Raw genomic sequence first — 13,967 nt, forward strand, 5'->3', positions numbered from 1 at the left:
CACTATTTAATGATGGAGATACTTATGGCTGATTTTCATTTAGCTTCTTTACTGACAGTTGTTCTGTGGATATTTTATATTGCCAGGCTTCCTCTGTGGTTTGCAGATGGCCCTTGGGGACTGGTTGTAAGCAGCGATGGTGTTGAGGCATTCACCTTTTGGGCTGGTTTCTGGTAGATTTTGTTTCTGCCCTTGTGGTCCTTGGGTTACCAAGATTTGAATGGAGTCAGCTGTGTTGCTCCTAAATTGCATTAAAGCTACAAGGCAATCCCATTAAACAGGCCCTCGCTGGATAGACTGCAGGTTCTTTAAACATGCTGGTCTCTTGTGGACCTGGAGATGTCAGAAGTGCAGCATGATTGCTGTTGCAGACCGGCCAGCTTGTCACGCTAAAAGGCCACCTTCCATCATCCGATTATCACTGATATTGCGACCTGTGCTTTGTGCAAGTATGCAGGAAACATTGCTGATGTTGCTTTGCAAAGGAAGTGACATCAGTGTCAGGTTGCATGCACAGTGCCCACGAGATGGCTTCAGCAAAACGTCCTGCTCTTAGCACCTAGCAAACAACGAGGTCGTGATGGCATTGGTCGAAAGGATGACATAGATTAGTGTGCCGCCTTATAACATGGGATCAAATCACTCCATTGTAGCTCGGTTGCTCTGATAATCGGGATGAGTGCTTGGAAACCAATCTCTAATTTGGGTTTCACTGTCAACATCAAGAATTCCTAGGCCAGTTGCAGCACCATTATACGCAGTGTAAAGCTCCCTCTGCTCTGCCTCAAAAACATTCCTCAGAGACAATCTGATAGCTTGTGAATTTGATGTCAGAGGAAAGTTTGCTAATCTTATAGAGAGTAGCTGTGTTAAGTGAAATCATCTTTTCAGCAGCTATGAGTTACAAATCAAATCTCTTAGCTGACAGGAGTAGTGAACCTCTTTATTGCATAGAATTGTATGGAATCCACAGCACCAAGACGGACCATTTTGGCCCAGCTCATCCATGCTTCCACCCATCCTAATTCCCTTATATTCCTCTGTTCCCTTCTCTCTCATGTATGCAATTCACCTTGAAGTTTATACTACCTGACACCTTTGAATGATCATTGCACCTTGCACCCAGCTTCTAGTAGTACATTTTAGAAGGCACTGCAACATCTTGGTGTATTTATTTTAATCTAAATGCCTGCTTAGCACATGTATAATAAACCATGAGTGGGAGAAAGGAAAGTAATTGTGGAAGATATTAAATAAGATTTATTATTCTTCCTTGCCTTAACTGCAAGAATCTAGTTATGATGTACTCTAAAACTGCATGCAGAAAACCCATTAGTGGGAAGATGGGGCCTTCAACAAGCTGGGGATCAGGTATAGCGCAGAATTTATCATCTATTTAGAATTCACTGAAACTCCCGTAAAACAATGAAGGTAGGAGTGTTTTGTGTGTGGCCATGATTTTGCAGTTTTTCTGACATGGCTGGCACTAGTGGACGAGAATGGAAACTGCAAAATGTCCAGAAGATGAGCTTATGTGAGCTAAGATGTTACAATGTCTTTAGTTGCAAAGCAGTCAGGCTCTTTAACCCTTCTGAGCTGAAGAACAGACTTTTGCAAGGGTTTCTTTAAGTAGGAAAAAAGTGACTGTGCAGATTTTTACTATTTCAATACAAAGGTATGGATCTTTCCTGTTTGTTACAGTTGAGGAATATTTATTTATGTTTGCAAAAATAAAGTAACAGCCAAACTCTGGGATAAGCAATAATATTTTTGTGTGTGGTGATGGGGTGGGGGGTGGGAGAAAAACATCTGAGACTGACCAGTTTGCTTTTAGTAGTTGTGAGATGCTACATAATCCACATGCTTCTTTAAGGCATTTCTCAGTGTACTGTGCACATCCAATCGGCTTTGTACTTACTTTGATTTGCATCTCTTGCTAACCGGAGATAAGTATTAAAGGGAGGTAAGACTTTTAAGAAAAGCCAATATTTTGAAGTCATGGTGCAGTAAATTTATTTATTTGCCATCTGTGGTTTGTTCCAGATGAAACTTGTGACCAGAGCACCAGTCGCCAAGAATTGCAGCGTAATGAAAATACTTATCAGGGATCCTCACATGAAGGGATTGGACTTCTGGCAACTGCTTTGCGGATCAAGGTTAGGCTAAGTTCAAATTTTGAATAGCTTGGTTGTACAGTCCTTTTCTGTGCAATTCTCTGAGTGTGTAATTTCAGATGCTGGAGAACAGATTCCACACACCCCCACCCACGTAATGCATGTTTACTTAACCTATGTCACAAAAGTCTTGAGTTTAAATCAACTACCTGACTTGCTAACTTGCAGTGGAATAGGTGGAGAAATATGGATGTCAATTTGAGCAGGAATACTCATTCCTTTTATATTTCAAGCCTTTGCAAGAGTTACTCACTGGCTTGAAGGGGTTGCTGAAGCTGACTGCTGTTAACAGAGATTCAACATCCATTGTGTATTCCCATTCAGTTGCCTTGCACTATCGGGTTCACTTGTCCTTCATTTATCAGATTTGACATCAGATTCGACGATACAATGCATTTAAAATTGGTGTTTGCTCTTGTTCTACCACTATTGGCAGATTAAATGAAGAACAAGTAAATATTGTGCAAGAATCGATCCTCTATTCCAACAGGTTAACTCAGCAGTGTTGTGATTAAAATCCAATAGTTTGGACAGACTAGTTCTAAAGCAATTATATTAGGAGAACGGATTCATTTGTATGGCTATCTGCCCATCTTGATAGACATGAGATTTACTGTTATCTGCCAGCACCTCCTGTTCTGTTAGACCAACTCATTGTAGGGCAGAGAAAACAAAAGATTATTGAATACAACCAGCTGTTGGGCGACTTGCTGATTAAAACAGTATAATTTAGAGTGACTAACGATGCTTTCAGAAAAAAGACTAATTGGGATTAACAACTCGTTAATTTCATATTATTTTGAGTTTGGGTAAATTCAATTCTGCTTCCAGCCTTGTGGACTATTAAAATAATTATTTAATGCATGCAGGTTCAGGGCGGGAAGAAGGATTTGTGCATGTAACTTTATGCCCTAGATGTTTTACCCACATCCTCACTTGCACGTAAGCACTCTGAGACACCGTCCAGCGTGAAGGGCGCTATATAAATGCAAGTTGCGTTTGTTGTTCACCAATCTCCCCACATCCATCACCTGGGTCTTCACCAGTTTCCACTACATCAACTTCAAGGGCAGACCAGTCACTGGAAGGGCAGACCAGTCACTTGGGGGCAGGGAGTCATTCTACTCAGTGCCTGTTAACTCTGCAAGCCAACGCCTTAGCGGATAGGGTGGTTCTAGCTGAACAACCAGCGCGAAAGCTTGTCAGACATCGATATCAATGGCAAGCTATGCAGTTTTAGCTGGTTGGACTCCAGCAGTGCCCTAACGCACACTCTAGGGTTCCCAAGCCTTGGCTAGACCAACTTGCTCTTATACGTTCCTGAATTAGGTAAGCAGGATGTACCTCTCCAGGGAGAGAGTGTGCATTCCTTTCCAACAATCTATCTCTGTGATTTCCGTGTGTAGGTGGGATATTTGGAAATCTCAGCTCGGTTTGGATACTCGTAGGCATGGTGATGAGTTTCCAGCATGTGTCAGACACTCGACTGACTCCCCCACGCACCCCCAAAACAAAAATCTATTTCTAGATCCTCATTTTTGCTTACAAATCGATCCAATCCCTGGCACCAGCTTATGTCTCTGAACTTAACCCAGTCTCCTCCGCCCGGTCTGATCAACTTGCTGTCACCTTGCTAGCTGGACTTCCTGCGCTTCCTCCCACCTTTTACTGCCACTGGTGGCCTATACCCCTAACCTCAGGAACTACCTCCCTTTACCACTCTCTTCTATCTTTAAGTTCCACCTCAAATTCAATTTCTGCGAACACACCAATGGCCGCCTTGCCACACCCTTGCTCAGCATCCAATCTTTCTTATAAAGCGCTCCAAGATGTTACCCCATGTGAAGGGCACTATACCATATAAGTGCTTGTTGTTGTTGCATTAGAAATATTACATTAGAACATCTTTAATATGAAATGCTTTTCCAAATGAATTCTCTGTGGTTTTATTTCAACTAAGATGAGATCTGATCAATAATTTGAAAAGCTAATAAAACTGGCATCTGCTAAAAGATACAACCAGCCCATATAAAGGAGAAAGCACATTTAATCTTAGGGAGCAGATGAGATATCCAAAGCCAAAATAAACCTCTGTTAAGTGAACAAATCTTATCAACATTATTTATAATTGAAAGCAAATGTCCCATTAATCATAACAAGAAAAAAAATATTCTTGATTAAATGGCAGCTATTGAACAAGGTCCAAATAAATGTAATCATTTTGAGGAGAAATGAAAGGGCATTTCATTTGAACATCATATGCTAATTACAGATGATGTAACTAGGACTTGAAATGTTATCAGAATGTTTGAGAACTGCGAAATAAGTTTGTAAAATGTGAGCAGTGTAATGATCTTATAAAATCAAGTGCTTTCTATCTGTGTAAAATGCGGGTATTACAAAAAAAAAGGATTCCTTTGTGTTATGGAATAGATTATAGGATCTGCCTCATTCCAGAATCCCTGACTTCTTAAAAAAAATCCCCTTAGTTATTGTGGATTGAATTCTTTAGTCAAAAAAAAACATTTTGCTAGTGTTGAGTGACTGAAAGGAAAGATTTCACCTCTAAAAATGACTGACTTGCTCTATTGAACTAAAAATTGCTTCATCATTTAATAGCAGACGTGCTCAAATGTACCCAATGTTTTATTTTGTCTTAGTATAAAGACTGGGAACTTAAATTTCATCTTGGTTCCTCAATTCCAAAATTTCTGAAAGGGAAATCTTTTTTTTGTTGGAGTTGAAGCTCTCGTGTTTAGTTTTTCGTTCTTACTGGAGAGATTGTGAGTTGAGGTGGCAATCGAGGGATTACCAGAGAAGCTTGATGTGAAATACTGACTGTCCAGCTCGGAGAGGTAGGGGAGTGCAGAGGAGTTGAGGGATTTGAATACAAGGGTGAATATCTTGAAGTCGATCCTCTTTGGAACAGGCTGCAAGGACTGGGGTAATCAGGGAGCGGAGTTTGGTGCGGGTGAGAATGCGGGTGACAGAGTTTTGAATAATCTGGATTTCATGGATGGTAGTGGAGGGGAGGCCGGGAAAGAAGGGCATTTGAATAGTCCAGCCGAGAGGTGACAAAGGCATGGACCAGGGCTTCAACGGCTCTCGGAGAGAGGTATTGACGGAGACGAGCGATGCGTCGGAGGTGGAAGAAGGCGGTGCTGGTGAGGAACCGGATGTGGGGAGGAAGGATAATTGGGGGTCGAACCTGGCGCCTAGGTTTCATACGCGTTCAGAGAGTTTTAGGGGGAGGTCGGGTAGGTGGAGGAGGTGAGAACCATGAGATTTTAGACGTTGACGAGAGCCAAAGAGTATGGCTTCCGTCTTGTCAACGTTCAGCTGAAGAAAGTTTGCACTCATCCAGCCCCTGAGGTCTGACAGGCAGGCGGACAGAACATCAGGGGACTGGGGGTCGCAAAGTGAGGTGGAAAAATATTGGGTGTCGTCTGAAAACATGTGGAAATGTACCCCATGTCTGCGGATGACATCCCCAAGGGGGAGCATGTAGATCAGAAAGAGGAGAGGGCCAAGGATGGATCCTTGGGGTACCTCGCAGGTAACCGGGTGAGAGCGTGAGGAGAAGCCGTTTGTGCAGATGTACTGCTGGCGGTTTGTGAGGTAGGACTCAAACCAGGCGAGTGCAGTCCCACTGAGGTGGATGACGGAGGAAAGGTGGTGCAGGAGGATGGCGTGATCGACTGTGTCGAACGCGGCTGAGAGGTCCAGGAGGACAAGGAGGCAGAGGGAGCCCAGATCACAGATAGAGAGGATGTCGTTTGAGACTTTCACAAGTGCAGTATCTGTACTTACTCCACACGCCTGATAAGAATCCCTCAAGAAAAAAATAAATCGTTCATTTTCAATCCACGACTGTTTGTGGGACACTGCTGTGCGCAATTGGCTGCCGCATTTCGTCACAAATATATACAGTCAATTCATTTTGCAGTCTATTCTGTGAAACGCTTTGAGACGTCTAGAAGATGTGAAAAGCGCTATATCAAATGCAAGGATTATTACTATTATAAAATTGGTTGCTGCATTTGTTTACATTTATATGGTCTCTATTACAAAAAACCTCTGCTTTGGCATGACAAGGCACTAAATCAAATGTGAGAAGTACTTATTATTAGGCTACTTTTGCCTTTGCCTGGCATCACACACTATCCACCTTCTAGATCTCTGGATAGTGATTAGGATTGTGAACCTGGCTGATTTGTTGCTCGCTAATCCTGCGATAGTAAGGCCAAACAGAGTGCCCCAACTGAGCTCCGCTTTCTCAGCAGAGACCAAGAAATGAATCGCTGCATAAAATGTACTTATAAAGTAATACTGTAGGAATATTTTTGCTCCTTTAACCAGGTTAAAAAGAAAACATTTAGTGCAGGAAATTATGGAATTTTGAGAGTGATACATTTCACCGGAATGTTCTTGCATGGATTTTGTGGGTTTATTGCCTCTTTCGATAAGCCTGCTGTAACAAATTAAAGAAAAATAACAAATAAAAAGAAATCTCTGGATAACCCTGGTCCACTTTAAACAATTTTGCTGGTGTTTATATTAAATGATAATTAACCATTCAAACACTTGTTGCTGTGGTTGTAGCATTGAATTTATTAGTGTTGGCAGAATATTTTTTTGCTGATATCTTGAACAGCTTGTCAAAATTATTCTAAAAGTATTTTTAATAAATCGCAATATTTAGATCTCCATTCGAGCAACAAAATTCTAATAACTTTTACAATTTAATTAACTATCACTAAGACACGTTTGCCTACAGAATACACTTTATCACTTCAATTCTTGAAATGCACATCTGGTTCTATTGTATTTGCTTTACAACAACAACAACAAGATTCCATTTATAGAGCGCCTTTCACGTCGGGAGGACGTCCCAAGGCGCTCAGTGGAGTCCTGTAGCTCAGTGGTTACAGCACTCACTTCGTAAGCGAGAGACCTGGGTTTGATTCCCGGCAGGGTGAAATGTTGGGCAAGTTTCCTTATGCCTTTGCCATGGAGGGTCTTGAAGACGAGGACGAGAATTCTGAACTTGATTCTCTGAGGGATGGGGAAGCCAGTGGAGCCGAGCGAGGATGGATGTGATGGAGTCACGGAGTCTGGTGCGGGAGTGGACACGAGCTGCAGAGTTCTGGATGGTCTGCAGCTTGTGGAGGGAAGAGCAGGCTGTTGGCATAGTCGAGCCTGGTTTTAATAAAGCCATGTATGAGGGTTTCGGCGGCCTGAGGGGTGATGCAGTGGCAGAGTCTGGCAATATTGCAGAGGTGGGAGAAGGCAGAGCGGGTCATGGCACGGATTTGGGGGATAAAGGTCAGTTGAGGGTTGAACAAGACACCTAGGTTTCTGACTGGCTTGGTGAAGTAGTGTGCATCGTTGGATACTGCTGCTTCCAGGCCTGAGGTGCGGAGGCGCTGACACGAGCTAATCAGGAGAGCCTCGGTCTTGCTGACGTTCAACTATAGAAAGTTGGCTCTCATCCAGGACTTGATGTCTGACGGGCGTTCTGTCAGGACATTAGTTATTCTGGGGTCGAGGGTGGAGGCAGAGAGATAGAGTTGGGTGTCATCCGCGTGGAAGTTGAACCCCATGTCATAGAATTTTAGAGCACAGAAGGAGACCATTCGGCCCATCGTGTCTGTGCCGGCGGATGATGTCACCAAGAGGAAGCATGTACATGTTGGAAAGGACTGAGCACAGAGTCCTGAGGAGCACCTCACAAGACGGTGTTAATAATAATCCCTCAAAAAAAAAAAAATTTGGTCACTCAATCTACGACTGTTGTGGGACACTGCGGTATCAAATGCAAGGATTATTATTATTATGGAACGGCAACTAAACTGATTTCAATGATCTCAAGTAAGAGCTTGCAGTTGTGCCTTTTATTACTCAACTCAGTATATAAACCTGCTGTGAATTGTCAAGGACATCCCACCTGAAGTATTGTTAACATTTTAAACTGCAGATAAAATAAATTTGTGGACTCTTTACACAGAATACAGTGGAAAGCAGCAGCAGGTGGATAACAAACCAACAGCGTAAGAGATGGGATGTGAGGGCTCTTAAACTACAGCCTCTCTCACCTGTTCCCAGGTAAAGTAATAATAACTTATTCCTTTTGGTGGAGAAGTGTTTTAGTGCTGCTCTGTTAAATTTTACATCAAATTGTACTTGCTTACCCAGAAGCATTAGTAATATCTTAAGTTATTTGGTAGCTATATCAAATGCATGATTATTATTACAATTATTATGGATTGTGTAATGTATTCAGTTATTTGTTTCTGCGTAAGTTGCAGTGTAATATGATCTGAAAATCTGGTGAATAATTCACTTAGCATGAGCAAACAAAGTTGATAGAAAAAAGTTTTGTATTTATTCCTTAAAATGCCTATTTTCCACTTAAATGGAATTGAACATCTCTCCCAATTGTCCCGGACATGCTGTATTTCATTATTAAAAATAATTGGACCACCTATGATGATTCCGAATTCTTTGCTTCTTTTATTTCAGTGACATTGAGATTTCCAGAGCACAGACTCCGAAAGCGATTGAAGTACTTGCCAAAGAGATCGGGTTGCTTGCTGGTGAAATAGAAAGCTTTGGAAGAAATAAAGCCAAAGTAAAACTCTCTCTTCTTGAGCGGCTGAAGGAACACCCTGATGGAAAATACGTATTGGTCGCTGGGTAAGAAAATACTCAGTGCTGCACATTTCTCTTCGATTTCATGACTGGCTAACATTTTATTTCAAGCATTCTTCTGCTGTACTTAACATTAGCAAGTGGCCTCATGTTGGGGTGCAGAGTTCTTAAGACTCTCGACCTGATGAGCAAGGCTTATGCTCATATTTCATAGAATTGTCTACAGAGAAGAGCTGTACAGAAGTATGAAGGTGTTTGGGGGTGGGAGGAGGGTTGGATTGTGTGGGTAATTGTACCCCTGTGTGTATCAGAAAAAGTGTACGTCTCTATCAAAACTGGTGGAAATTGGTAACCACTTATAAAATGCAATCATTACACTTTAGAGTAAATCCTGTGAAGCATTTTGAGACAACCTCCTGATGTGAAAGGCTCTATATCAAATACAAGTATTACTGTATGGAATTCTCCCGAGTGTGGAAGAATGGGGATGACGGGGTTGAAAGCACAACAACTCGGATTTACTCAATTTACAAGCTCCCTTTACTCAGGATCGCGTCTCATAGCGCAGAACAGTTTTAAAAATGAATCCAATTACTAGCGTTGTTTCACTGATCATGATTCTACCTTTACTTTCTCCTAGCTGCTACAATTGTTTGATTTCCGGTTGGGGGGGTGGGAAGCCTTTTTTAAAAAAAAACCTTCTTCCCTCAATTTTGGAATTGGTTTTCTTGTTTTTAGAAGAAAAATGAGTGTTAATTTTTTAATAATATGAACGTTTTTCTCTCTATTTAATTGTTTGTCAAGTCCAACTAATTTTGATAACCTTGAATGAAAACAGGGGCAAAAGTTAGACAATCTGTGTTTTCAAAATGTTTGTACTTTTTCAATTGAACATTTCAAGCTAGTCAATCAGTCCTTAACCTGGGATTATTATTTTTTTTAACAAGTAAAGCTTCCATATTGAATTTAATGTTCCTACATGGTTTTGGCCTGAGTTAAACAATCTGATGCCCCCATGATCTAGAGAAGGGAAAATTGGCCTTAGTTCCCATTCTTAACTGTTATCCAGTGACCCCTGTTGGTGAATGCTCGTAAGTGGATATTTATTGAGGTTGGGACATGGCTCAGCACCAATCTCTTCCCAGGACTGAATAATCTGTTGATTCTTTCTATCTCAGTTCTCTTGGGTGATGGGGAACAGTCGTGCGATAAATTGAGCCTCTCTCCGAGGTGCCACAAGTTGTGATTCAGTGTAGGTTGTCACCATTTTCCTCCCTTTTCTCCTGGTATGTTGATGAATTGTGAGTGGTCATGGTTAATGTCTTGCGTTGAAGTTTCCAGCTGCCTTGTGATGTGAAGATTATCGGTTCAGAAAGCAAGTGAAGCTCCTGTTACTAAGCAAATTGCTGTTGAGGAGATGCTCTGTAACTCCCATTGTTCTTGGATGGGAGTGAATAATGACTCTTGAACCGTTATTAAGATATTGTGCAATCAACTTTGGAAAAAAATGATAAAGCTGGAGACTGTTGTCTTTATGGAAATTCTTGTCACAATTTAATTTGTGCTATTTAGGTTGCTGTTTCCATTTTCCTCTTCCTGTTGCTTTACATTTTGTGGAACTATCTGATAATAATAATAATCCTTGCATTTGATATAGCGCTTTTCACATCTTCTCGATGTCTCAAAGCGCTTCACAGAATAGACTGTAAAGTGAATTGACTGTATATTTGTGGGCGAACGCGGCAGCCAATTGCGCACAGCAGTGTCCCACAAACAGTCGTGGATTGAAAATGACCAATTTATTATTGTTTTTGGTTTTTGAGGGATTATTATTAGGTTTGTGGAGTAAGGAAACTTGCCCAAGGTTTCGCCCTGCCTGGAATTGAACCCAGGTCTCTCGCTTGCAAGGCGAGTGCTCAAACCACTGAGCTACAGGGGGCCATGTGAATAGTGGGTCATGTAAACTAATTTGAGGCATCAATGTTCCACTTAACATTGCTTTTCAAGTCGTGCCATGGAATCTTTAACATCCTCCAGAACAGACAGACAGACTCTTGGCTTAATGTTTCATCTGAATGATAGCACCTCCAGAAATGCAGCACACCTCCAGCACTGCGCTGAAATGTCAGCATAGACGGAGTTCAAAGCTCGATTTGGGGCTTGAATCCACAACCTTCTGACTTGGAGGGAAGAGGGCTGCCAACTGAGCCAGCTGTAATCTCTCCAGTGATTTTTTTTAACCTCCCATATTAACCCAAAGCAAAGAGATTAGGAAGGAGATACCTATGATAGTGCCGAGCAAGGCAATTTGATACATGGACACCTTTAATGGACATGTAAAGCTGATTTTTGCCTCCTCGTGCAGTACAATACTGTGATGTTCTGTTGACCTGTGCTATCAACACTGTAAATGTGATAGCCCAGGTGTCATCCTACTGAAAAGATTTAAATGTGTGCTTTTGTAGCCTCGCGTCCCAGCTATGCATTCTAGCGAAAAAATGTCAATGTTTGCCGTTATTGCCCAGGGACATCAGTTACCTGAGTATTATAGTGCAATTTAATCCTTTGGATGTTAAAATGATTATGAACATCTAATGCAATCACGTATGCAGTTGCTTTTTTTTAACCTCTAAATTAACCAAAGGGGTGAGAAGGAGAGAAGAAAACCCGAAGATGTGCTTTTGCTGATTGAAGTTGATTCTGTCTTCTGGTTTCATTGTGTAATAATCTTGGATGGTATTTATCTCTAATCTTGAAACACATCAGGTGTTGTCCATTACTGCAATAATACCTTGAATCATTGGCTTTTAGAACATAGGAGTTATTAGTCCCAGCAAGTCTGTTCTTTTTCACTAGCCCCATTTTATCTGCCTTTTCACTGCAGTGCATCCCTCAATTATATCTCACCAGAAATTCAACTGATTTCTTCCCGAACCAATGTAGAATGTCCATCCCCTGGTAACTTATTTCACTGTTCTATTAGCAAGTAGTTTAAAAATCCTTTTTGCTTCAGACTAACATGTTTATTGGAATGCTCACAGTTCCCAAGGACTAAAAAAGGACTGCCAACTTTGAAGCATTTCTCTGGTGTAATTCTTATCTAGCTATTAAATATCCTTGTTGAATTTTGAGCCTCATTGGAATTTATGAATACTGAAAGACACCATCATCAACATTTGATCTCTTGCATGTCCTTCACTGGGTCAATAACCAACTCTGACTTCAACAGATTTCTTTGTGTCTTTCACAGGCAAACCAATAGCCATCACATTTTACCTTTGGGAGCTTCACTCTTAGTTTTTCTTTATTTTTGGCATTCTTAGTCAACAAAGCTGTCTTAGACAAACTTGGTTTCCTCTTTTGGGCCAACCCACCTTTTCACTGAATAATATCAGCCCAATTCCATCCAAGACTTTAATATTACTTCCCTATGTAATGGGCTATTTTTGATGGAATACAAGAAGTCTTGTCATCTGAAAGGCATTCCTTCTCTCCTCTGATCTCATCATCTCCTGTCCTCCACCTGAGTTTTTCCTTTGTTTTTCTTTCCCCAACCCCTTTTCTGATTGTCTTTACAATCTATTCCCTTCCAACATCCCCCAATTCTGACGAAAGGTCATCAACGTGAAATGTTAACTCACTTTCCTCTCTCCATAGATGCTGCCTGACCTGCTGAGTGTTCCCAGCGACTTCTGTTTTATTCCTTCTCTTACCTCTGGTACCAGCCTTTCAATCTAGTAGAACCCTTCTGTATCTTTTTCTATTTTATTGATCCTACCATAGTCATTAATCCTTTGAAACTTGGGTTCTTGTTTTCTCCAAAATTATTTTTGTCCAAGTTGGTTAATAAAAGATACAAAACAATTGCACAAATTCTGCTTGTGTGTATTATCACTGATCTATACGGACTCTCTCAATGTTAACGTTAATCTCAATGTGATCTACATCACACGGGGTAGCCCATTAAGGAGGTAACTAAATTGCTCAATATAAGTAATGTCATCCTTTTTAACACGGCATTTATACTTTTGTGTTGTGCAGAATTACACCTACTCCTCTTGGTGAAGGCAAGAGCACAGTAACTGTCGGTCTGGTTCAAGCTTTAGGTGCTCATCTAGGTATCAATTCTTTTGCATGTGTACGACAGCCATCCCAAGGACCAACTTTCGGTGTTAAAGGTACCTGCAACAAACACATGCCTCTATCACGTATATGTTATTTTATATTATATATTCTTTCAGAGAAAGAAAGAGGTATAAGACCATATCTTCCTGCCTAATAATAATAATAATCAAATGCAAGGATTATTGTTATTCGGCAGGAAGATATAGTCTTGTACATCTTTCTTTCTCTGAAAGGAGAGCTGTATTTCAGTTCACCATTTTATTGCGCTTATTCATACCCATTTGGGGTGCTTTAGTTTGGAAAAATCTTGAATTATTAGTAAAATGATCCTTGCATGTGGAAATTCGAGCAACTACAAGTGTAATACAGTAGAACCCTGGTAACTCATTGGTTTTGGGTCCATAAACCCAAATATTGCTTTGTACAAAGCCAAACTGCAACATCACGATAATAATAATCCTAGCATTTAATATAGCACCTTCGAGACGTCTCAAAGTGATTCACAGAATATACTGTAAAAGGAATTGACTGTAGTTTGTATGCTAAATGTAAACTATATTTATATTTCAAAATATATTTTTCACTCATGACACCACACAGCCTGAAATTCCACCTAGTTTTAGCCTGTTAAGACCATTGAGCAGAAATGTGAAAAATTCTTAGATCCACCCACTTCTAGATCAAAACTGAATTCAAGAATTTTCCACAATTGAGTACCATTTTAAATGTTAAGCAAAATGGTCTTAGAGGATAAGACTAGGTGGACTTGAATGCCTCATCACCTGGGCCAATAGAAAAGCGCGGAAATATTTGCCAAAAATTGTGGGGCATTTGACAAATTTCATAGAATCATACAATTATACAAGGAGGCCATTCAGCCCATCGTGTCTGTGCCAGGTCATCGAAAAGAGCAATCCAATTCAATCAATCCCACTCCCCCTCTGTCTTCCCATAGCCCTGCAAACTTGTCCTCCCCAAATAATTATCTACTTCTCTCTTAAAAGTTGCTATTGAATC

At 40.9% G+C, this 13,967-nt stretch overlaps 1 protein-coding gene across 1 annotated transcript in view; it reads left to right on the forward strand.

Moving 5' to 3' along the window:
- mthfd1l (methylenetetrahydrofolate dehydrogenase (NADP+ dependent) 1 like) overlaps positions 1 to 13,967 on the forward strand; it is a 127,817-nt gene that overhangs the window by 24,119 nt on the left and 89,731 nt on the right. Inside the window, exons 8-11 of the mRNA XM_007894417.2 lie at positions 2,044 to 2,156; positions 8,182 to 8,279; positions 8,697 to 8,870; positions 12,867 to 13,003. Coding sequence (XP_007892608.1) covers positions 2,044 to 2,156; positions 8,182 to 8,279; positions 8,697 to 8,870; positions 12,867 to 13,003 — 522 coding nt within the window. The remainder of the gene's footprint in view (positions 1 to 2,043; positions 2,157 to 8,181; positions 8,280 to 8,696; positions 8,871 to 12,866; positions 13,004 to 13,967) is intronic.

Source organism: Callorhinchus milii, unplaced genomic scaffold, assembly GCF_018977255.1.
Source record: "Callorhinchus milii isolate IMCB2004 unplaced genomic scaffold, IMCB_Cmil_1.0 Scaffold3, whole genome shotgun sequence".
In the NCBI taxonomy this organism is placed as follows: domain Eukaryota; kingdom Metazoa; phylum Chordata; class Chondrichthyes; order Chimaeriformes; family Callorhinchidae; genus Callorhinchus; species Callorhinchus milii.